Source organism: Bubalus kerabau, chromosome 2 (assembly GCF_029407905.1).
Source record: "Bubalus kerabau isolate K-KA32 ecotype Philippines breed swamp buffalo chromosome 2, PCC_UOA_SB_1v2, whole genome shotgun sequence".
NCBI classification, from domain to species: Eukaryota; Metazoa; Chordata; class Mammalia; order Artiodactyla; family Bovidae; genus Bubalus; species Bubalus kerabau.
The window spans coordinates 176,775,203-176,801,343 of NC_073625.1; the positions used below are offsets into that span (position 1 = coordinate 176,775,203).

Sequence of the window (26,141 nt, forward strand, 5' to 3'; positions counted from 1 at the left end):
TTGAATGGTTCTATGAAGACCTACAAGACCATCTAAAACTACACCCAAAAAAGATGTCCTTTTCATTATAGGGGACTGAAATGCAAAAGTAGGAAATCAAGAAATACCTGGAGTAACAGACAAGTTTGGCTGTGGCATACAGAATGAAGCAGGGCAAAGGCTAACAGAGTTTTGCCAAGAGAACACACTAGTCATAGAAAACACCCTCTTCCAACAACACAGGAGAAAACTCTACACGTGGACATCACCAGATGGTCAATACCGAAATCAGATTGATTATATTCTTTGCAGCCAAAGATGGAGAAGCTCTATACAGTCAGCAAAAACAAGAATAGGAGCTGACTGTGGCTCAGATTGTGAATTTCTTATTACCAAATTCAGACTTAAATTGAAGAAAGCAGCAAAAACCACTAGACCATTCAGGTATGACCTAAATCATATCTAATCTAATCATAAGTGATTATACAATATAAGTGACAAGTAGGCTAAAGGGATTAAGTCTGATAGAGTGCCTGAAGAACTATGGACAGAGGTTCATGACATTGTACAGGAGGCAGTGATCAAGACCATCTCCAAGAAAAAGAAATGCAAAAAGGCAAAATGATTGTCAGAGAGGCCTTACTGTGAAGGCTGTGAAAAGAAGAGAAGTGAAAGGCAAAGGAGAAAAGGAAAGATATACCCATTTGAATGCAGAGTTCCAAAGAATAGCAAGGAGAGACAGGAAAGCCTTCCTCAGTGATCACTGCAAAGAAATAGAGGAAAACAGTGAAATGGGAAAGAGTAGAGATCACTTCAAGAAAATTAGAGATACCAAGGGAACATTTCATGCAAAGATGGACACAATAAAGGACAGAAATGGTATGGATTTAACAAAAGCAGAAGATATTAAGAAGTGGCAAGAATCCACAGAAGAACTATACAAAAAAGGTCTTCATGACCCAGATAATCATGATGGTGTGATCACTCACCTAGAGTTAGACATCCTGGAATGTGAAGTCAGGGGGGCCTTAGGAAGCATCACTATGAACAAAGCTAGTGAAGGTGATGAAATTCCACTTGAACTATTTCAAATCCTACAAGATGATGCTGTGAAAGTGCTGCACTCGATATGCCAGTGAAAAACTCAGCAGTGGCCACAGGACTGGAAAAGGTCATTTTTCATTCCAGTCCCAAAGAAAGGCAATGCCAAAGAATGCATCATGTGAAATACTGGGCTGGATGAAGCACAAGCTGGAATCAGGATTGCCGGGGGAAATATCAATGACCTCAGATACGCAGATGACACCACCTTTATGGCATAAAGTGAAGAGGAGCTAAAGAGCCTCTTGATGAAAGTGAAAGAGGAGAGTGAAAAAGTTGGCTTAAAACATTCAGAAAACGAAGATCATGGCATCTGTTCCCATCACCTCATGGGAAATAGATGGGGGAACAATGGCAGACTTTTTTGGGGGGGTTCCAAAATCACTGCAGATGGTGACTGAAGCCATGAAATTAAAAGATGCTTGCTCCTTGGAAGAAAAGTTATGACCAACATAGAAAACATATTAAAAAGAAGAGACATTACTTTGGCAGCAAAGGTCTGTCTAGTCAACACTATGGTTTTTCCAGTAGTCACGTATAGATGTGAGAGTTGGATTATAAAAAAAACTGAGTGCCAAAGAATTGATGCTTTTGAAGTGTGGTGTTGGAGAAGACTCTTGAGAGTCCGTTAAACTTCAAGGAGATCAAAACAGGCCATCCTAAAGGAGATCAGTCCTGGGTGTTCATTGGAAGGACTGATACTGAAGCTGAAACTCCAATACTTTGGCCACCTGATGTGAAGAACTGAGTCACTGGAAAAGATCCTAATGCTGGGAACGATTGAGGGCAGGAGGAGAAGCGGACGACAGAGGATGAGATGGTTGGATGGCATCACTGACTCAATGGACATGGGTTTGGGTGAACTCCAGGAATTGGCGATGGACAGGGATGCCTGTGGTGCCGCAGTCCATGGGGTCACAAAGAGTCAGACATGACTGAGCAACTGAACTGAACTGATGTTTTTCTTTCTCTTAAAAGAGTTATCAGGACCTCCATGGCAGCCCAGTGGTTGAGACTGCCTCCCAGTGCATAAGGTGTGTGTTCAATCCGTGATCGGGGAGCTAAGATCCTACATGCCTCTTGGCCAAAAACCAAAGCTTAAAACAGAAGCAATATTAAAACAAATTCAATAAAGACTTAAAAATGATCCACATCAAAAAAAAAAACAAACCTTTAAAAAGTTATCAGGCAACAGTATTTGTATAATTTGGTCATTCAAAATATGTGACTTTTTTTATAGGGCATTTTTTTTTTAATGAGTTGTAGTAGGTTTGGAGAAGGAAATGGCAACCCACTCCAGTGTTCTTGCCTGGAGAATCCCAGGGACAGAGGAGCCTAGTGGGCTGCCATCTGTGGGGTCGCACAGAGTCGGACACGACTTAAGCAACTTAGCAGCAGCAGTAGGTTTCCACTTATATACCCACACAGAGCTTTTGGCTCCCAAAACAGATTCTAGCAATAAATCAGTAAAAACAGATTTTACTCCATTAAAAGTTATTACAAGATAATTGTTATAATTCTCTCGCTATACAGTGTATCCTTGTTGCTTATCTATTTTAGTAGATTTTTTAATGTCTGAGGGGAATTTGAATGTGTGTGATAGTTGCTCAGTCATGCTTGACTCTTTGCAACCCCATGGACTGCAAAGTAGCCTCCCTGGCTCCTCTGTCCATGGAATTCTCCAGGCAAGAACACTGGAGTGGGTAGCCATTTCCTTCTCCATTGGATGTGAAGAGTAATACTTTTATTTGAACTTTTAAAAATTTTCTAGGAAAGAGGGAGGGGAAAAAATTCTCCAAATTATTAGTATTAACATTATTATAATATTTACATGCTATTCACTAATAAAATACATTAGATACTTTTCAAGCATTTAAATAAATTGAAAATTTACTCAAATCACCTTTCCACAAATATACTTACATTATACTATATAAGATATTTAAGGTCTTTTAAAAAGAATGCAAAGTATCTCACACACTTGATTTTAAAATTGATCATTGTACTTAAGAACCTGTTATTGATGTTAACATAATGAATTTAAATGTCATTTAAAAAATATCTGTTTCTGTTGTATTTTATGTTCTTTTCTTACCCATTGTTTTTATTTATTGTTAGGTTTTATTCTTTTTTTAATCTGGAGAGAGTTCCCTTCTCAGGGTAAATATATATGTAGAAACCGGGATACAAAAATTAGGAGTGTCTTTCAGAATATTTCTACTAGAATCAGTTACCTAGATGGACAGACTCCTTTTCATAGTTAGACCTTGTCCATTATACAAGGAACTACCTAAGTTATTGGCTCTTCCAGTCAGATATGTTTGATTTTGTTGTGACCCTGGTCATCGTTAAGGTGACAGTTAAATAAAAAACCCTAAATAAAAAGTTCAGTTAAATAAGAAACTTAAGGTCTGTTTGCTGCTGTTGCTGCTGCTAAGTCGCTTCAGTCGTGTCCGACTCTGTGCGACCCCATAGACGGCAGCCCGCCAGGCTCCCCGGTCCCTGGGATTCTCCAGGCAAGAACACTGGAGTGGGCTGCCATTTCCTTCTCCAATGCGTGAAAGTGAAAAGTGAAAGTGAAGTCGCTCAGTTGTGTCCGACTCTTAGTGACCCCATGGACTGCAGCCTACCAGGCTCTTCCGTCCATGGGATTTTCCAGACAAGAGTACTGTTTAATTCACTGAAATTATAAGGCTTTTAATTTATTCATTAAGACCTATATATGTGTTCTGGAATTATGTAATTCCAGATATAATGTAAGTATCTGTGCTTATTTGCATCCTTTTTAGTCTAATTTTGTTAGAAACAAATCTGTTTTAATTTTAAGCATTATGTGTGTATAAAAATTCATATTAAAGCTTTTGGAGAAAAAGTCTGTTGTTCTGAAAACAAAGGAAATTATTTATAAGAGGGCATTTCTTCACCCTATATCTTAACGTTGATCCTTTTCTGTCTTCTTGTAATTGTAGCGGGAAGAAGCAGAATGGGAAAACATAAATGTGCTGTTGATGATGCATGGCTTAAAGCCTTTATCTCTAGTCAAAAGAACAGATATGAAAGGTAATCAAACTATATTCTTGCTCCTTAAGATAAAAAGCTTCTTTTTTTGTTAAAATTTCTCAATCTTAATGTTTTTCTTATCTTCATTTTTACTATGTGTATTACATTTCAAAAAATGTAGATCTCATCATTTTTGACAAACAGTCATCACAGACGATGAGGGAGAATTTAAAAACAATGATGGAGGAAACATCGCGTCAACAGAACATGATCCAGGAGCTCATAGAAACTAATAAACAGCTTAAGTAAGAAAATCGAAAAAAATCTGTTTTGAATTGTATGTGAACAAATGATATGCATTTAAAAAAATAACTCGCTTGAAAAGAATCTTGGAATTTAATTTTCCATTGATTAAATATAAAGTAAAAAATATTTTTAGTAGGTAAATCTTTTGGTAATAGCTTCGATATATACTGATACCCTAAGTTTCCTTTGTTGGTTTGTGTTATAGAAATTTTAAGAATGCAAAAAAATTTTAGAAAGTTGTTATGTTGGTAGATGGATATGTTGGTTGATATGATTTGTTACTATTACTAAGAGAAGGAATTGTATGTCTTTTACTAGAAATGAACTTCAGCAACAGCAAAGCCGAGCAGCAGATCAGGAACAACGAGCTAATGACTTGGAACAAATTATGGAGAGTGTGAAGTCCAAAATTGGTGAAATGGAGGATGAATCTGTAAATAGGGTTTGCCAGCAACAGAATAAAATAAAAGAACTTCAAAAGGAGCATAAAGTTTTACAGGTAATGAGTTAAACATTTTCTTACATGATAGTCTTAAAACGCCTTGTCAATGTTACAGGTGACTTCCATGTTGCTTAAGTCAGTGATCCTTATCTTCCTTTACCTATTACTGTCATTGTCTTGAAATTCTTTCTTTGCTGTTTCCAGAATATTTTCTCTTCTGGTTTTCCTCTAACCCCACTGGTTATTTTTTGATCCCTTTGCTGATTCTTCGCATTTTCCATGACTTATCCCTTCAGTTCAGTTGCTCAGTCGTGTCTGACTCTTTGCGACCCCATGAATCACAGCATGCCAGGCCTCCCTGTCCATCACCAGCTCCCGGAGTTCACTCAAACTCAATGTCCATCGAGTTGGTGATGCCATCCAGCCATCTCATCCTCTGTCGTCCCCTTCTCCTCCTGTCCCCAATCCCTCCCAGCATCAGGGTCTTTTCCAATGAGTCAACTCTTCGCATGAGGTGGCCAAAGTACTGGAGTTTCAGCTTCAGCATCAGTCCTTCCAATGAACACCCAGGACTGATCTCCTTCAAAATGGACTTGTTGGATCTCCTTGCAGTCCAAGGGACTCTCAAGAGTCTTCTCCAACACCACAGTTCAAAAGCATCAATTCTTTGGCGCTCAGCTTTCTTCACGGTCCAACTCTCACATCCATACATGACCACTGGAAAAAACATAGCCTTGACTAGACGGACCTTTGTTGGCAAAGTAATGTCTCTGCTTTTGGTGCTTCCAAAGAGTAAGGGTCTTTTAATTTCATGGCTACAGTCACCATCTGCAGTGATTTTGGAGCCCCCAAAAAGGAAGTCTGCCACTGTTTCCACTGTTTCCCCATCTATTTCCCATGAGGTGATGGGACCAGATGCCATGATCTTAGTTTTCTGAACGTTGAGCTTTAAACCAACTTTCTTACTCTCTTCTTTCACATTCATCAAGAGGCTCTTTAGTTCCTCTTCACTTTCTGCCGTAAAGGTGGTGTCATCTGCATATCTGAGGTTATTGATATTTCTCCCGGCAATCTTGATTCCAGCTTGTGCTTCATCCAGTCCAGTGTTTCTCATGATGTACTCTGCATATGAGTTAAATAAGCACAGTGACAATATACAGCATTGACGTACTCCTTTTCCTATTTGGAACCAGTCTGTTGTTCCATGTCCAGTTCTAACTGTTGCTTCCTGACCTGCATACAGATTTCTCAAGAGGCAGGTCAGGTGATCTGGTACTCCCATCTCTTTCAGAATTTTCCACAGTTTATTGTGATCCACACAGTCAAAGGCTTTGGCATAGTCAATAAAGCAGAAATAGATGTTTTTCTGGAACTCTCTTGCTTTTTCCATGATCCAGCGGATGTTGGCAATTTGATCTCTGGTTCCTCTGCCTTTTCTAAAACCAGCTTGAACATCTGGAAGTTCACAGTTCACGTATTGCTGAAGCCTGGCTTGGAGAATTTTGAGCATTACTTTACTAGCGTGTGTGATGAGTGCAATTGTGCGGTAGTTTGAGCATTCTTTGGCATTGCCTTTCTTTGGGAGTGGAATGAAAACTGACCTTTTCCAGTCCTGTGACCACTGCTGAGTTTTCCAAATTTGCTTGCATATTGAGTGCAGCACTTTCACAGCATCATCTTTCAAGATTTGGAATAGCTCAACTGGAATTCCATCACCTCCACTAGCTTTGTTCGTAGTGATGCTTTCTAAAGGCCACTTCACATTCCAGGATGTCTGGTTCTAGGTCAGTGATCATACCATCGTGATTATCTGAGTTGTGCTCATCCCTTAAACCTTTCTTTTTCCTATAAATTCTAATGTCTTTGGTGATGCTCAATCTAAGTCATAGTACTTTTAAATCTGTGGCACAGGCTTCTTCCCTTAATTCCAGACTAACATCCTGCATCCTACTTGATATCTCTATTGGATGGCTAATTAGGCATGTAGAACTTTTTAACATGTCCAAAACCATACCTGGATTTCCTCCCCAAACTTTTGTCTTTTAGTCTCCACTCTGGTCCAAGTCACTTTCATTTCTTTACTGTGTCTTTCTTGGTTTCCCTACTCCAAGCCTTGCCTTTTTCAATGTGCTCTCAACATTGTAGCACAGAACACTCTAACTTTGTGTTTTCTTTTTTTTTAAAGGGAAAAATCCAAAACTCTTTACTGTGATCTTACATGATTGTCCCTGTGTTACCTTCTGACTTCATCTACTGTACCTTTTGCATATTCTATTCCAGTCACACTGACAGTCTTGATTTTCTTTGAACATTTTCCTTGAACATTTTCACCTCAGGGACTTTGTATATTTTGTTCTTCCTTTTTCCCTCTACCATGCGAGGTTTTTTTAGCTGCACGGTTTGTTTTCTCTCTGCTTACTCAAGTGTCACATCACTATCTCTCCGGGATTCCATTTTTGACTACTTCACTTACAGTTGGCAGTCCTGTCCCCCACATATCATCTTGCCTTCCCTGCATTGTTTTATCCATAATTCTTACTACCATCTAACATGCTGATATACTATACACTTTGTTTTGTTTGTATATCTCTGTGTTAGAATGCAAGCTCCATGAGGGCTGATATTTTTGTCTGTTTTGTCTAGGGTTGAGAAAGTGTCTGCTTTATTATTAGTATCAATAGATACTAATAGATATTAGTATCAATATCAATAGATATTTGAATTATTGATTTTTAGTTTTATGTTTATTGAAATAGCAATGTTATAACATTGAATTTTTAATTCCTAATTTAAAAAACCTCTTTTAAAACTTGAGTGTTTATTGTAATTGAAAGAAAGAAATCTTTTGTAGGGAAAATCAATATTTAGTCGTATAAGACATTACAGATACTTAGAAACAGTATATCATTATAAATGTTTTCTGTTGGCACAGCATTATGTGTACCTGTTGCATACAAGGTGTTTAGGCTGCCTAAAGGGACAGTACTCCTTAGGCAGGGCCTGGATGTCCCCTCAGTTTATGCTAGCAGCATTGGAAGGATGTGATAAGTTAAATTTCAGGGATCAGAGAGAAACAGCGGAAGATACTAAGAATTTCTGGTATGAAGCTTCAGGCGGTGGTTTCTGCCCTCATTTAGGCTGCCAGCTTGAGGCCAGCAGTGCTGGACCTGTTGGTGTTCATAGCTCCAGAGAAGACACTATCATTCTTTGGCTAAGTCTGTTTCTGTTATTCATCAGTCAATAAGATCTAGCATTTACATTTTTAGGTTTGCTTTGTTAGGTAGCATTCCTCATCAACAGTATATTCTGAACTCTCTCTGTGGGGAGGGGGATTTTGCATGGACATATTGTTCCATGCATTTGATTTTGACCTTTATCTCAGATATAGGACATGTAGAAATATGAAGCTCTTTAGCTCAGGGGTCCCCAGTCTCTTGGATCTAATACCTGGTAAGAGGTGGAGCTGATGTCATAATACTAAAGTGCACAGTAAATAGAATACACTTGAATCATCCCAACCCCCGCCTCCCCCATCTGTAGAAAGATTGTCTTCCACAGAATCAGTTGCTAGTGCCAAAAAAGCTGGGGACCATTGCTTTAACTCATCAACTTACTGATGTGGGAAGCAGCCATCAGGTGGTACTGATAGAGGGCGTTGAAGGTGAGAGATCTGTGTGGGTTTTTTTTTTTTAAGGAAGATACCTATTTTTTTTTCCTTACAGAGATTGATCTATAAATAATCACAAACTGAATTATTATAATGTAAGGCTTATGAATTTACCAAGGTTTTAGGCAATTCAAAGAAAAATGCTTGAGTATTCATTGGTAAGGGGTGATTTGAATGGAGTGTCATGTATTTTCTGTCAAGTATTTAATCTGTCCTAAATGAATTATAGGCCATTTAACTTTTCACTTTAGGTTTCAGAGTTTTGTTATATAGCTTTTAAATGTGTACAGAGGAAGTCTCATGTTACAGTCGGCCATGGAAAACAGACAGAATTAGGGTGGGGGCGTGAAAACTTGGTTTTGTGGAAGGGTGTGTGTGTGCTCAGTAGTGTCTGACTCTTTGCCACCCCATGGACTGTAGCATGCCAGGCTCCTCTGTCTGTGGAATTTTGTAGGCAGGAATACTGGAGCGGGTTGCCATTGCCTACTCCAGGGGATCTTCTTGACCCAGGGATCGAACCCGTGTGTTTCTTGCATCTTTTGCATTGGGGATTGGATTCTTTACTGCTGGGCCACCTGGGAAGCCCTGGGGAAGGGTATCTATGCTAATTTGAACAATTGAAATTAGTTGCTTGCTTGTTTCTTAAGTACGTGAAGGGTACTTTTTATAGGATGATGACAGAAATTGGCAAAACCTCAAGGGCAATTCCCAAGGAATTGCTGCCCCTCAGTGTTGCCTGATTTTTTGTACAATTCTATCACAGATTGGTCATATATTCTATTCTTTACTAGTTAATTTGTGCTTTCTTGGGGAAGATGGAAGTTCTCCTGGAAAACAATTATTTCACAGTTAGAGGCACATTTTTGGGGGGGCATACACTTGTTTCCGGTTTTAGAATGGTTTAGTGCTGCATATTTTGCAGTTGAGAGAAAGGAAGCATTGATTTTGTGTGTATGTGGCAAAGAGATCAAGGAAATTAGATGTTTGACAACAATACTTTGAATGATTGTTATTGAGAGATTGCTGGGAAATGCAGAAACGAAAAGACAACATTTCTGTGTTCTGCAGTGCAGTTTTCCTTTTTCTGTACTTAGACAACATGTGTTAGCATCTGTGGATATAGTTTGATAAACTTTTCAATCCTCTAAAGATCAATGCAGAGTACATCATGTGAAATGCTGGACTTGATGAAGCAGAAGCTGGAATCAAGATTGCCAGGAAAAATATAAATAACCTCAGATATGCAGATGACACCACCCTTATGGCAGAAGGTGAAGAGGAACTAAAGAGCGTCTTGATGAAAGTGAAAGAGGAGAGTAAAAAAGTTGGTTTAAAACTCAGCATTAAAAAAATGAAGATCATGGCACCCAGTCCCATCACTTCATGGCAAATAGATGGGGAAACATGGAAACAGTGACAGCTTTATTTTCTTGGGCTCCAAAATCACTGTAGATGGTGACTGCAGCCATGAAATTAAAAGATGCTTGCTCCTTGGAAGAAAAGGTATGACCAACCTAGACAGCTATTAAAAAGCAGAAACATTCCTTTGCCAACAAAGGTCAGTATAGTCAAAACTGTGGTTTCTTCAGTGGATGTGAGAGTTGGACTATAAAAAGAAAGCTGAGTGCTGAAGAATTGATGCTTTTGAACTGTGGTGTTGGAGAAGACTCTTGGACTGCAAGAAGATCCAACCAGTCCCTTGGACTGCAAGGGACCTAAAGGAAATCAGTCCTGAATATTCATTGGAAGGACTGGTGCTGAAGCTGAGCTCCAGTACTTCGGTCACCTGATGTGAAGAACTGACTCATTGGAAAAGACCCTGATGTTGGGAATAATTGAAGGCAGGAGGAGAAGGGGACAACAGAGGATGAGATGGTTGGATGGCATCACTGACTCAATGGACATGAGTTTGAGCAGGCTCTGGGAGTTGGTGATGGACAGGGAGGCCTGGTGTGCTGCAGTCCATGGGGTCGCAAAGAGTCAGACATGACTGAGCGACTGAACTGAAAGATCTAAGCAGATAATTTGTTTTAAATCAGTGTGATCAGTATCAGCATGTAGTCTCCCTCTTCTTTCTCCATAGGGAATATATGGATCAGAAAGGTGACCTTTGCTTTTCTTTTAGTGGTTACCTTAAAGATTAAAATATGCACTCTTGACTTCTCAAAATGTAATGTTACTTTGTACTTTCTACCTTATTCTATGACATTGGTAAAATTGTTTTATAATTACTACATTCTCCAACTTATATTATTGTGTATTTCAATTCTGTATTTTTATTCTCTATACATATATTTTGGGGTCGCAAAGAGTCGGACACGACTGAGCGACTGATCTGATCTGATCTGATACATTTATTTACTACTGACAGTTGAAATAGCAAAAAATATTTTTTTCCTGTTGTTTAAATTTTTAATAAGCAGAGGAAAAAATTCTAGTTTTATACTGTCTGTCCTAACTATTATGTATTGTTCCAGCCATCCAGGGTGGGCTTCCCAAGTGGCTCAGTGGTAAAGAATCCACCTGCTAATGCAGGAGATGCAAGAGACACCAGTTTTATCCCTGGGTCGGGAAGATCCCCTAATGGAGGAAATGGCAACCCACTCCAGTGTTCTTGCCTGGAAAATGCCATGGACAGAGGACCCTGGAGGGCTACAGTCCGTGGGGTCACAAAGAGCTGGACACAATTGAGCACACACCACCTCCTTTGGCAAACCACTCAGTGTAAAGCCACCAAGCTCTTCTGTACACTTCTCCACAAGTCCTTTAGCTTCAATTTCTTTTTTTACTTTTGTGTTGGATTTCTCTATCGACTTTAGCTTTCTGAAATACACAGGGAACCATGAGACAGAGTGTTTCTTAGGGCCAAATGAGAAAATAGATCTACTGTTTATTAACATCAGCAAGATATTCCTAATGTATGACGGCCTTATAAGTAACTGACATCTAGGTAGGGAGGAAAGAGATATAGGAAGGATGGCAGGGCTTATTAAAATTGTTATTGGGCCCTCTCCAGATTCTTGAACAGTAATACCTTATAAATATGAATATTGCTCCCACAAGGTTCTTAAGCTTTTTAGTGAAAGGATAGCTTGCGCACAAGGGAAAAGGTGGAAAAGAGTGCCAAATTCTGGCGAACTTTCAGGGAAGTCCGGTTTTAGAAGGGATTGTGAGGGAGGGGGCCACAGTGTGCCTGATTAGCTTGTGCTCAATTCTTGGATTGGTTGGCATCAAGGTGAAGTTTCAGGTATCATCAACCTTCCGATTTCAAATGTTCTGGTGTCTACATGCTTGCAGTCAGCAGATTTCATCTGAAGGGGGTCTTCCTCCTATAAAAACAACTTAGGAATGTGTGTCAGGCTTTTATATCTTTCAGGGAACTCGGAGTTCAATGTGGCAGATTTATATATACATACATCAGTGGAACAGAGATAATTTTTTATTCCTGTGAGTCTCTGGGTGTTATCTCTGAGGCCCAAGCCTTCAGGTACTTTTGTTCTACCAAGCCTGTCAAGGCCATTTTCTTGGTTCTTTTCTAAAATGGTATTCTTGTCGTCCTGTCTCAAAATCATTGTTCATCTTTCACTCAACATGCTTATTTTAAGATTCATGCATGTTGCTGGATGTATCAACAGATTATTACGTTGTGTGAATATACTGCAGTTTGTTGATTTGCCTGTTGATGGACATTAGACTTGTTTCTACTTTCTGGCTAATACAAATAAAACTTTTACAAAAATTTGTGTTATTCTGTGGCCTTATGCTTTCTTTTTCTCTTTGGTAGATACCTAAGACCAGAATTGCTAAGAGTAAGTGTATAGTTAACTTCTTAAGATGCTGCCTATGACTTGTCTTCATTCACTCAGTGTCTTTGAAGGAGCATAAGTACTTACTTTTGATGAAGTTCACCCTATCAGTTGTTTTTTTTTTAATAGATTGTGTTTTTGATTTGTAAATAAAGACAACTTTTCATAGCCCAAGGTTACAATATCCAATTGTTCCACCACTATTTGTTTAAAAAAACTATCGTTTCTCCATTAGATTGCCTTTGTATGGTGAGAATCAGTGTATGTGTGTGTCTATTTCTGGACTATCCTGCTACATTGATATATGTATCTTTCTTTACACATTGATTACTGTTAATCTGAAATTAGGCGCTCTGATTCTTCTCCTTTTGTTCTTTTTCAGTATCATGTTGGCTGTTTAATTTTTAAAACATTTTAAAATTTACTAAAAATTTATTGGAGTATAGTGGATTTACAATGTTGTGTTAGTTTCAGATGTACAGCAAAATAAATCATTTATATATTACGTGTATCTTTTTTTTCTTTTCCCTTATAGGTAATTGCAAAGTATTGAGTAGAGTTCCCTGTGCTATATAGAAGGTCCTTAATTAGTTATCTATTTTATATATAGTAGTGTGTATATTATCAATCTCAATCTCCCAATTTATCCCTTCTCCCCACCCACTTCACTTCCCTCTTGCTGCTGCTGCTGCTAAGTCTCTTCAGTTGTGTCCAACTCTGTGCAACCCCGGAGACGGCAGCCCACCAGGCTCCTCCATCCCTGGGATTCTCCAGGCAAGAACACTGGAGTGGGTTGCCATTTCCTTCTCCAATGCATGAAAGGGAAAAGTGAAAGTGAAGTCCTTCAGTTATGTCTGACTCTTAGTGACCCCATGGACTGCAGCCCACCAGGCTCCTGCGTCCATGGGATTTTCCAGGCAAGAGTACTGGAGTGGGGTGCCATTGCCTTCTCCACCACTCCCCCCACCCCTGCCCCGCAGTAAATATATGTTTGTTTTCTACATCTGTGACTCTGTTTTGTAAATAAGTTCATTTGAACCTTTTTTGTTTCTAAATTCCACATATAAATGGTATGATATTTATCTTTTTGTGGTCTGACTTAACTTTACTCAGTATGATAATCTCTGGGTTGATCAATGTTGTTGCAAATGGCATTATTTTGTTTTTTTTATGGCTGAGTAATATTCCACTGTATGTAAGTACCACATCTTCTTTATCCACTCCTTTGTCAGTGGACATTTAGGTTGCTTCCATGTCTTGGCTAGTGCTGCAATGAACACTGGGGTGCATGTATCTTTTTAATTGTAGTATTCTCTGGATACATGCTCAAGAGTGGGATTGCTGGATCATATGATAGTTCTGTATTTTTTGAAGGAACCTTCATACTGTTCTCCATAATGGTTCTACCAATGTGCATTCCCACCCACAGTGTAGAAAGGTTCCTTTTTCTCCACACCCTCTGGAATTTATTGTTTGTAGATTTGGTGATGATGGTCATTATGATTGGTATGAAATGTTATCTTATTGTAGTTTTGATTTGCATTTCTCTAATAAGTGATGTTAAGCATATTTTCATGTGCTTTTTGCTATCTGTATGTGTTTGGAGAAATGTCTATTTAGATCTTCATCTTCCACCCATTGTTTGATTGGGTTGTTTCTTTTTTTATATATTGAGCTTACAAGCTATATGCTCGGAGAAGGCAATGGCACCCGACTCCAGTACTCTTGCCTAGAAAATCCCATGGATGGAGGGGCCTGGTGGGCTGCAGTCCATGGGGTCGCTAGGAGTCGGACACGACTGAGCGACTTCACTTTATTTTTTCCCTTTCATGCATTGGAGAAGGAAATGGCAACCCACTCCAGTGTTCTTGCCTGGAGAATCCCAGGGATGGGGGAGCATGGTGGGCTGCCGTCTATGGGGTCACACAGAGTCGGACATGACTGAAGGGACTTAGCAGCAGCAGCAGCAACAAGCTATATGCTTTGAAAATTACTCCCTTCTTGGTCCCTTGGTTTGCAAATACTTGATCTCACATGACTTGTGGAATCTTAGTTCCCTAACCAGGGCTTGAACCTACACCTTTGGCTGTCTTTTGGTTTATGATTTCCTTTGCTGGGCAAAAGTTATTAAGTTTAATTAGGTCCAATTTGTTTATTTTTGTTTTTATTTTCATTACTCTAGGAGATGAATCAAAAAAGATACTTATGTGATTTGTCAGAAAGTGTTCTGCCTTTGTTTTCCTCTAAGAGTTTTATAGCATCTGGCCTTACATTTAGATCGTTACTCCATTTCAAGTTTATTTTTGTGTATGGTGTTAGTTAGATCAAACCAGTCAGTCCTAAAGGAAATCAACCCTGAATACTCAGTGAAAGGACTGATGGTAAAACTGAAGTTCCAGTGCTTTGGCCACCTGATGTGAAGCGCCAACTCACTGGAAAAGACCCTAATGCTGGGAAAATTGAAGGCAAAAGGAGAAGAGGGCAGCAGAGGATAAGATGGTTAGATAGCATCACTAACTCAGTGGATATGAACTTGAGAAGAATCCCAGAGCTAGTGAAGGGCAGGAAACCCTGGTATGCTGCAGTCCATGGAGTAGCAAAGAATTGGACATAGCTTAGCAACTGAACAACAACAAATGGTGTTAGTGTTCTAATTTCATTTCTTTCCCTGAAAATGGATTTTTACCCTGAAATTTTAGCACGTCTTTTTTATGTGTTTATTTTTATTTATAATTTATTTATTTGGCTGTGCCGGGTCATAGTGGTGGCATGTGGGATCTAGTTCCCTGTCCAGGGATTGAACCTGGGCCCTGCATTGGGAGCACAGAGTCTTAACTGCTGGAATGGGAGGCCTCTAATTTCATTCTTTTGTATGTAGCAGTCCAGTTTTCCTATTACCATTTATTGAAAAGACTGTCTTTTCTCCCGTGTATATTTTTGGCCTCCTTTGTCATAGATTAGGTGACCACAGGTGTATAGGTTTATCTCTGGACTTTCTATCCTGTCCCATGGATCTGTATTTCTGTTTTTGTGCCAGTTCCATACTGTAAGTCAGGGAGCCTGATTTCCTCTAGCTCTGTTTTTCTTTCTCAAGATTGCTGTGGCTATTCAGGATCTTTTATGTTTCCATATAAATTGTAAAAATTTTTGTTGTAAAAAAATTGTAAAAATTTTTTGTTCTGTGAAGGATGCCATTGGTAATTTGATAGGTGTTGCATTGAATCTGTAGATTGCTTTGAATTGTATAGTCATTTTGACTATATTCTTTCAATCCAAAAACATAGTGTATGTCTCCATCTGTGTCATCTTTGATTTCTTTCATCAGCATTTTATAGTTTTCTGAGTACAGGTCTTTTGCCTCCTTAGATAGGTTTATTCTTCAGTATTTTATTCTTTTTGATGCAACAGTAAATGGAATCATTTCCTTAATTTCTCTGATTTTTTTGTTGTTAGTGTATAGGAATGTAAGAAATTTCTGTGTGTTAATTTTGTATCCTGCAACTTTACCACATTCATTGAGCTCTAGTAGTTTTCTGGTAGCATCTTTAGGATTGTCTCTGTGTAGTATTACGTTATTTGCAAACAATGATAGCTTTACTTCTTTTTCAGTTAGGTTTCCTTTTATTTCTTTTTCTTCTCAGAAAGCTGTAGCTAGAACTTTGAAAACTATGTGAATGAAAGTAGTGAGAGTAAACATCCTTTTCTTGTTCCTGATCTTAGAAAAACTAAGTTTTTCTCTCTTGAGATTGATGTTAACTATGGGTTTGTGGTATATGGCCTTTTATTATGTTGAGATAGCTTCCCTCTATGCCCACCTTCTGGAGAGTTTTTTTTGTTGTCATAAATGGGTGCTGAATTCTGTCAGAAGTTTTTTCTGCATCTATTGAGATGATCACGTTTTTATTCTTCAGTTTGCTAATGTGTTGTACCATATTGGTTTGCATATGTTTGCATCCCTGGGATAAATCTCACTTGATCGTGATGTATGATCTTTTTAACGTGTTGTTAGATTGAGTTTGTTAGTATTTTGAGGATTTTTGCATCTGTGTTCATCAGTGATACTGGCCTGTAATTTTGGTTTTTTTTGGTGGTATGTTGTCTAGTTTTAGTTTCAGGGTAATAGTGAAATGAGCTTCCTTCCTCTGCAGCTTTTGGAAGTTTCAGGAGGATAGATGTTCACTCTTTTCTAAATGTTTGATAGAATTTGCCTGTGAAACCATCTGGTCCTGGACTTTTTTTTTGTTATTGGAAGTTTTTAAATCAGTTTCAATTTCAGTAGCTGTGGTTGGTCTGTTCATATTTTCTATTTCTTCCTGGTTCAGCCTTGAAAGTTTGTACCTTTCTAAGGGTTTTTGCATTTCTTCCAGATAGTCCATTTTATCGGCATATAATTTCTTGTAGTAATTTCTTATGATCCTTTGTAATTCTGTGCTATCAGTTGTAACTTCTTTTTCATTTCTAATTTTATTGATTTGAGCTTTCCTCCCACCCCCTTTTTTATGATGAGTCTAGCTAAAGGCTTATCAACTTTATCTTTTCAAAGAACCAGCTTTTACCATCAATGATCTTTTCTATTGCTTTCTTCATCTCTAATTCCTTCATTTCTGCTCTGATCTTTATGACTTCTTTCCTTCTACCAACTTTGGGTTTTGTTTGTTCTTTCTCTAGTCGCCTTAGGTATAAGGTAAGGGTTTTTTTTTTAATAATTTTATTTATTTATTTTTGGTTGCATTGGGTCTTCATTGCTGCATGTGAGCTTTCTCTATTTGTGGCAGGCGGGGACTGTTCTTCATTGTGATACATGGGCTTTAGGCACATGGGCTTCAATAGTTGCAGCATGTTTCTCAATAGTTGTGGCTTGTGGGTTCTAGAGTATGGGCTCAGTAATTGTGGTACATGGACTTAGTTGCTCTGCAGCATGTGGAATCTTCCTGGACCAGGGATCAAATCTGTGTCCCCTGCATTGGCAAGTGGATTCTTATCCAGTGTACCACCAGGGAAGTGCCTGTTTGTTTGTTTATTTTTGGTTGCACTTGGTCTTCCTTGCTGCAGGTGGGCTTTCTCTAGTTACAGCAAGCGGGGGCTACTCTTTTTTATGATGCACGGGCTTCTCATGTGGTGGTTTCTTTTTTTTTTTTTTTTAATTTAATTTTATTTTTAAATTTTACATAATTGTATTAGTTTTGCCAAATATCAAAATGAATCCGCCACAGGTATACATGTGTTCCCCATCCTGAACCCTCCTCCCTCCCCATACCATCCCTCTGGGTCGTCCCAGTGCACCAGCCCCAAGCATCCAGTATCGTGCATCGAACCTGGACTGGCAACTCGTTTCATACATGTTATTTTACATGTTTCAATGCCATTCTCCCAAATCTTCCCACCCTCTCCCTCTCCCACAGAGTCCATAAGACTGTTCTGTTGTTGTGGAGCACAGGCTCTAGGCGCATGGGCTTCAGTAGTTGCAGCAAGTGGGCTCAGTAGTTGTGACTCGCAGGCCCTATGTGCTCAGTAGTTGTGGTGCACAGGCTTAGTTTCTCCACAGCATGTGGAATCTTCCCAGACTAGGGATCAAACCCATGTCCCCTGCATTGGCAGGCAGGTTCTCATCCACTGTACCACCAAGGAAGTCCAGGTTAGGTCGTGTGAGATATTTCTTGTTTCTTGAGGTGAGGTGAGATTGATTTGCTACAGTACAATCTATTGTATTTGTGTGTTTTACAGTTGTTGTTGTTGTTGCTGTTTTACCTGTAATTGATAGAATGTTGTGGTCGGAAAAGATGCTTGATATGATTTCAGTTTTCTTAAATTTACTGAGGCTTAATTTATGGCCCAAGATGTGATCAATGCTGAAGAATGTTCATATGTGCTTGAGAGAAGTATATTCTGCTTTCAGATGGAATGCCCTATAAATATAAAGTTCATTTGGTCTGATGTATCATTTACAGTTTATATTTCCTTATTGATTTTCTGTCTGGATGATCTATCCATTGGTATAACTGGAGTGTTCAACTCCCCCACCATTACTGTGTTACTATTGATTTCCCTTTTTATGGCTATTAATATTTGCCTTATATATTGAGGTGCTCTTATGTTTGGTGCATATATATTTACAATTCTTAAATTTTCTTATTGGATTGATCCCTTGATCATTATGTAGTGTCCTTCCTTATCTGTGTTGGGTATTTGAGATTCTTTACATTTCCATATGAATATTCTAATTCTGTTGTTGATTTCTACAAAGAAAGCCTGATGAGATTTTATTGTATATGTATTTCCATTTGGGGAGAACTGGCATCTTAACAATACTGAATGTTCTGATCCATGAATGTGATATCTCTCCATTTGTTTAGGTTTTTCCTTAACTTTTTTCAACAGTGTTTAATAATTTGAGGTGCACTGATTTTTCATATGTTTCATCAGTTTTATCTCCTAAGTATTTAATATTTTTGATGGTATTGCAAATATTTGTATTTTCTGTTTCAGTTTCTCATTATTCATTGCTGGTTGATTTTTTTCCCCTCTTTTTTTATTGTGGTACATTATTTCCCTAACATAAAATTTACCATTTTGAAGTGTAGAGTTCAGTGCTTTTAATACATTAACATTGTTGTACAACAATTCTCACCATCTGCAGACTTTTTTCATCTTCCCAACTAAAACTCTATACTGGTTAAATAGTAACTGCCCATTCCTCACTCCCTGCAGCTCCTGGCAGCCATCATTCTACTTTGTGTCTATTGATTTGACTACTCTGGGTACCTCATATAAGTGAAGTCTTATAATATTTATCCTTTTGTGACTGCTTATTTTATTTAGCATAATGTGTTCAAGATTCATCCATGTTGTAGCATGTGTCAGAATTTTCTTTAAGTCTGGATCCTCAGCAATGGCCACAGAACTGGAAAAGGTCAGTTTTCATTCCAATCCCAAAGAAAGGCAATGCCAAAGAATGCTCAAACTACCGCACAATGCACTCATCTCACACACTAGCAAAGTAATGCTCAAAATTCTCCAAGCCAGGCTTCAACAGTACATGAACCGTGAACTTCCAAATGTTCAAACTGGATTTAGAAAACACAGAGGAACCAGAGATCAAATTGACAACATCCATTGGCTCATCGAAAAAGCAAGAGAGTTCCAGAAAAACATCTACTTCGGCTTTATTGACTACACCAAAGCCTTTGACTGTGTGGATCACAACAAACTGTGGAAAATTCTGAAAGAGATTGGAATACCAGACCACCTGACCTGCCTCCTGAGAAATCTGTATGCAGGTCAAGAAGCAACAGTCAGAACTGGACATGGAACAACAGACTGGTTCCAAATCGGGAAAGGAGTACGTCAAGGTTGTATATGTTCACCCTGCTTATTTAACTTACATGCAGAGTATATCATGTGAAATGCTGGACTGGATGAAGCACAAGCTGGAATCAAGATTGCCGGGAGAAATATCAATAACCTCAGATATGCAGATGATACCACACTTATGGCAGAAGGCAAAGAGGAACTAAAGAGCCTCTTGATGAAAGTGAAAGAGAAGAGTGAAAAAGTTGGTTTAAAACTCAACATTCAGAAAACTAAGATCATGGCATCCGGTCCTATCACTTCATGGCAAACAGATGGGGAAACAGTGGAAACAGTGACAGACTTTATATTTTGGGGCTCCAAAATCACTGCAGATGGTGGTGACTGCACCATGAAATTAAAAGACACTTGCTCCTTGGAAGAAAAGTTATGACCAACCTAGACATCATATTAAAAAGAAGAGACATTACTTTGCCAACAAAGGTCCATCTAGTCAAAGCTATTGTTTTTCCAGTAGTCATGTATGGATGTGAGAGTTGGACTATAAAGAAAGCTGAATGCCGAAGAATTGATGCTTTTGAAGTGTAATGTTGGAGAAGACTCTTGAGAGTCCCTTGGACTGCAAGGAGATCCAATCAGTCCATCCTAAAGGAGATCAGTCCTGAATGTTCATTGAAAGGCCTGATGCTGAAGCTGAAACTCCAATACTTTGGCCACCTGATGTGAAGAACTGAGTCATTGGAAAAGACCCTGATGCTGGGAAAGATTGAAGGCAGGAGGAGAATGGGATGACAGAGGATGAGATGGTTGGATGGCATCACCAACTCAATGGACATGAGTTTGAGTGAACTCTGGGAGTTGGTGATGGACAGGGAGGCCTAGCGTACTGCCGTCCATGGGGTCACTAAGAGTTGGACACAACTGAGCAACTGAACTGAATATTCTATTGTATGTACAGTTGACTCTGTAGAACATGGTTTGAACTGTGTGTGTCCACTTATGTGCAGATTTTTTTCAGTAGTGAATACTTCTGAACTCCACGATCACTGTTGAATCCATGGATGCAGAGGAACCTTAGATACTGAGAGCCACCTGTAAGTTATATGTGAATTTTTGAAGGTACTGATTGTTGGCATCCTTAACCCCCACATTATTCAAGGATCACCTGAATATAACATATTTTGTTTATTCACGGTTATTCATTCTAACACTGTTCATCACTAGACACTTGGGTTGTTTCCATCTTTTGGTTTTTGTGAATAATACTGCTGTTTATATAGACATACAAATATCTGTTCCAGTCCCTGCTTTCATTTCATTTTGGTGTGTACCCAGAAGGGGATTGTTGGATTGTATTGTGGCACTAGTGTAAAGAACCCATCTGCCAATGCAGGAGACTTAAGGGATGTGGGTTTGATCTCTCAGTCAGGAAGATCCCCTGGAGGGAGGGCATGGCAACCCACTCCAGTATCGCCTTGAGAATCCCCATGGACAGAGGAGCCTAGCAGGCTACAGTCTATAGGGTCACAAAGAGTCTGACATGACTGAAGTGACTTGGCACATGCATGGTAATTTTATGTTTCATTTTTTGAGTAACTGCCATACTCTTCCTTAGTGGCTGTACCATTTACATTCCCACCAGCAATGCACAAAATTTCCAGTTTCTCTACATTCTTAGCCACACTTGTTTTCTATTTTTGTTTTGTTTTTGCTAGTAGTAGCCATCCTAATGGGTGTGAAATGGTTTCTCATTGTGGTTTTAATTTGCATTTCCCTGATGGTTAGTGATGTTAAGCATCTTTTCGTGTGCTTATTGGCCGTTTGTGTATCTCTTTTTAAAGAAATGTATATTTAAGTCCTTTGCCCATTTTAAAATCAGACTTATGTTTTTGTTGAGTTGTAGGAGTTATTTATTCTGAGTATTGACTCCTTATCAGAAGTATTGAGTTGGCCAAAAAGTTTGTTTGGGTTTTGTTCAGGTTTTCCTGTGAGATGGTGCAGCAAAACCTGAATGAACTTTTTGGCCAGTCCAATGTTATTTGCAAATATTTTTTCTCATTTTGTGAGTTGGCATTTTATTCTAGTGTTTTTCAATGCACAAAAGTTTGAATTCTAATAAAGTCAAATTTATATATTTTTTCTTTTGTTGCTTATGCTTTTGATGTCATAACCAAGAAATGGTTGTCAAATCCAATGTCATGAAGCTTTTGCCTTATGTTTTCTTCTAAGAGTTTTATAGTTTTAGCTCTCACCTTTAGAAGTTTGATCCATTTTAAATTAACTTTTGTATGTGCTATAGGTAAGCATCCAACTTCATTTTTTACATGTATACACCTAGTTTACCCAACATTATTTGTTGAATAGAGCCTGTTCTTTTCCCATTGAATGATCTTGGCATGCTTGTTGAAAATAATTTGACTGTGGATATGCAGTCTTACTTCTGAGGTATTCATTCTACTCCATTAGTCTATATGTCTTTAATGCCAGTACCACACTGTTTTGATCACTTTGGCTATTGTAGTCACCTTTGAAATCAGGAAATGTGAGAGCTTTAACAAGATTGATTTGGCTCTGTGGGATCTCCTGAGGGTATGAACTTTAGGATGACTCCCAGCAAATTGATTCAGTACAAACATACTTTTCATTATAGGTTATTACAAGATTTTGAATATAGTTCCCTGTGATATACAGTAAAACCTAGTTGTGTATCTATTTTATATATAGTGGTCTGTATCTGCTAGTCCCAAACTCCCAATTTATTTCTCACCCCCTGCCCCTTTGGTAACCATTGGTTTGTTTTCTCTTTGAGTCTGTTTCCATTTTTAAAATAAGTCCATTTATATACTATTTTAGATTCCACATATAAGTGATATCACACTATATTTGTCTTTTCTGACTTTGCTTCTTTTAGTGTGATAATTTCCGGGTCCATCCATGTTGTTGGTAGATGACATTATTTAATTCCTTTGTAAGTCTGAGTAGTATTCGATTGTGTGTGTATATATCTATATATATATATCATAATCCATTCGTCTGTTGATGAACATGTTGTTTCCATTTCTATTTCTGCAAAAATGTCATTGGGATTTTGATAGAGATTGCATTAAATCGGTAGACCACTTTGTATAGTATTGACATCTTAACAATATTAAGTCTTCCAGTCTGTGAACACAGGATATTTTCCTAGTAATTTCTGTCTTCCTTTTCCTTCAACAACTTGTATAACATTCAGTATATAATTCTTTTGCCTTCTTGCTGTATTCTTTTTTTATTGTTTTTGATACTACTATACGTGGAATTGTTTTCTTAATTTTCTTTTTAAATTGTTCATTGTTAGTGTATAGACATAAAATTGATTTTTTGCATTGACTTTGTATTCTGGTACTTTCTGAATTCATTTATTCTAATGGGTTTTTGGGGTTTTTTTTTGGTGGACTCTTTAAGGTTTCCTGTGTTTTAGATCATATCTGCAAAGAGATAATTTTACTTCTTCCTTTCCAATTTGAATGCCTTTTATTTCTTCTTCTTGCTTAATTGCTCTGGCTAGGACTTCCAGTACTATATAGAACAGAAATGGTGAATGCAATTATCTTTGCATGGTTCCTGATCTTAGAGGAAAGGTTTTCAGTCTTTTAATGTTGAATATGATGTTTTCATAGATGGCTTTTGTTATGTTGAAGTAGTTTCCTTCTATTCCTAGTTCGAGTGTTTTTATCATGAAAGGGCATTGGACTTTGTCAAATGCTTTCTCTGCACTGGTTGAGATTATCATGTGTTTTTTTTTTCTCCTTTTATTTTGTTAATGTAATGCATTACATTTTTTTTTTTTCCCATATGTTGAACCATTCCTGCATTCCAGGAATAATCCTACTTGGTAATGGTGTATAATCCTTTTAATATGCTGCTTAGAATTTGGTTTGCTAAACTCAGTTTGTTGCATTTTTGCATCATTGTTTAAATGATGGGATATCGGTTTGTGGTTCTCTTTTGCTTGTGTTGTCTGGTTTGGGTACTAGGGTAATGCTAACCTCATAGAATGTCTTAGGAGAGATACAAGTGATTCTTTTATATCATGCAACCTTGAAAAATTCAGTCATTCTAGTTTTAAGTCACATGACTATAGATCTCCTGCCTGGCTCAGGGTGGGGCTGAGGCAGAGAATAAATTCTGGGTGTAGCTGGTGGTTACTGAGAGATGGTGTGGTACCCAGAAGCTGAGTCTTCTTTTTTCCCCCGAGGGTCTCTAAGTCTGTGCAAACTTGACACTATGGGTAGGAAAACATGTGCTTAGATGTGCACCTCTTCTGAAAGTAGTGTCTTAATATTGTGCAGATAGATGGGGATAGGGCTTCTCACTGAACTTTTTATAAAAAGTGTATTAATAATAATGATGGTGCTGCTGATAATGACCTTTCAAAGGACCTAGAGGGATGGAAGCCATTGTTGTTCATTTGCTTAATTGTGTCTGACTCTTTGCAACCCCATGGACTGCAGCATGCCAGCCTTCCTTGTCCTTTACCATCTTCTGGAGCTTGCTCAAACTCATATCCATTGAGTTGGTGATGCCATCCAACCATCTTGTCCTCTGTTGTCTCCTTCTCCTCCTGCCTTCAGTCTTTCCTAGCATCAGAGTCTTTTAGGAAAACCAGGCCAGTGATATTTCACTGAAGACAAAAGAGAGTATTCAGGATTTACATTCCCTTGCATAAATCTTGGGTGTATATATTATTTCTTAACAAATTCCTGATTATGCTGAGTGTGCAGTCTCCCACATTACATGAATGCCTAAGTTAATTAAACCATATGAAATCCTGAATTATCATTGATCATTTAAGAATCGTAATTTTAATTCTTGGTTCTTTTCAGGATCTTTAATATTGGCCCCTTCCTGATTATCATTTTTCATCTAAACCTGTATATAAGCTTAGTTTTACAAAGATTGAGTTCTTTTACTTATTATGTGTCCTTAACTGCATGCGAGTATAAACAATATTTTCCCCATTTTATGCTGATTTTACTTGTTACAGTTTTTGCATTTATGATGTATCATTGTTCCTGGACCTTGTACTCATTTAAAAACAGCCTCCCTACTGAAGTTCTTGAATGAGACAGCTTCATAGAAATTGTGAGGATAGCTTTTTGTACAATATTGTAAGAACAGCATGTCTTAGATGTACATATTGTAATTTATTTTTTGAAAAATTTCTTACAGGCAAAATGTGAACATTATAAGATAAAACGAATGGAGCAACAAGAGACTATTGCTGCCTTGCAGAAGGATATCTATAGGTTAACACAGGAAGAAGAAGAACGCATTATCACTCAAAATAGAGTGTTTTCTTATCTCTGCAAAAGAGTTCCTCATACCGTCTTGGATAAACAGTAATGTTTGCTACATAAATTGATAAGTAGCTAGACTCTTCATTTTTTAAAAAATAGATTTCATCTTGGGTATGGTTTTATCTCTTAAACTGGTGGAATCTTCCTCTTCCTCTTCTCTGCCCTTTTTTGTTTGTTTTAATGTCATTAACTTGTTGAAGAAAATGATTGGTTTTCCTGGAGAGGTACATGCTAGATTTGTCTATTTGCTTCCTTATGTTGTTTAATTTATTCTTCTGTCTCCTGTGTTCCCTGTAAACTGGAAGTTAAATCTAAATTCAGATGCAAGTATTTTTGGTGACATACTTCATAGGTGATAATTTATTCTTCTAATAATAACATATATGTTTAGTAGAGCTTCTCTCAGGGATGCTAAGATTGTTCAGGGGTTTAAATAGCAACAATCTGATCCTCTCCTATAAAATTTCCCATTCTCTTCTCATCTGATAGTTTCTCTCACTTATCTTGTTTGCAATTCTGCTATCCCTTTTTTTCTTTTTCTCTTGCTGGAGTTCTTCCATTAAGAAAAAGCACCTTTCCTATTGAGTAGGGACTGTCTGATTGCCCTGTATGGTTTGTTACAGGGAAGGTAAGAGCGGTGCTCAGTTCCTTCAGTTTAATTCTTATTTTTTAGAGTAAGCAGTTAATGATCAGTTGTAATAGTCTAGTTGGGAAATAACACAGATCTATAAAGAAAAGAAAGAAGAGATACTGCAGAGATGGACAGGAATTGTCTATACCGATTGACTGTAGATGTTGAAAGAAGGAGAGAAGTCAAAGATAGCCAGATTTCAAGCTAGATTTGGGGAAAGGGACAGGAGGAGGATGGATTCATCTATGAACATGTACTTAGACATCTTCTGTCAGCCACATAGAGATATCATGCCTATTGTTTTTTAGTTGCTAAGTTGTGTCTGACTCTTTGCGACCCCGTGGCCCTCCAGTTTCCTCTGTCCAAGGGATTTCCTAGGCAAGAACACTGGGATGGTTACAGTTTCCTTCTCCAGGGGATCTTCCTGAGCCAGGGATCAAAACCCCATCTCTTGCATTGCAGATGGATTCTTTACTTCTGAGCTACTGGGAAGCCCCATCAGGCCTATAGTTAGAAAGACCCAACTCCATAGAGCTTTAAAGTTTAGACAGAGAAAGAAAAG

At 38.2% G+C, this 26,141-nt stretch overlaps 1 protein-coding gene across 9 annotated transcripts in view; it reads left to right on the top strand.

The window, feature by feature from the left end:
- Positions 1-26,141, top strand: part of CEP70 (centrosomal protein 70) — a 79,361-nt gene that overhangs the window by 14,077 nt on the left and 39,143 nt on the right. For 8 of the 9 annotated variants that reach the window (XM_055569556.1, XM_055569560.1, XM_055569551.1 and 5 more), the window contains exons 4-7: positions 4,050-4,140; positions 4,262-4,385; positions 4,705-4,885; positions 24,821-24,990. In XM_055569556.1, coding sequence (XP_055425531.1) covers positions 4,050-4,140; positions 4,262-4,385; positions 4,705-4,885; positions 24,821-24,990 — 566 coding nt within the window. Of the gene's footprint in view, positions 1-2,058; positions 2,115-4,049; positions 4,141-4,261; positions 4,386-4,704; positions 4,886-24,820; positions 24,991-26,141 lie in introns of all 9 variants that reach the window. The other variant, XM_055569559.1, reaches the window with a different exon arrangement.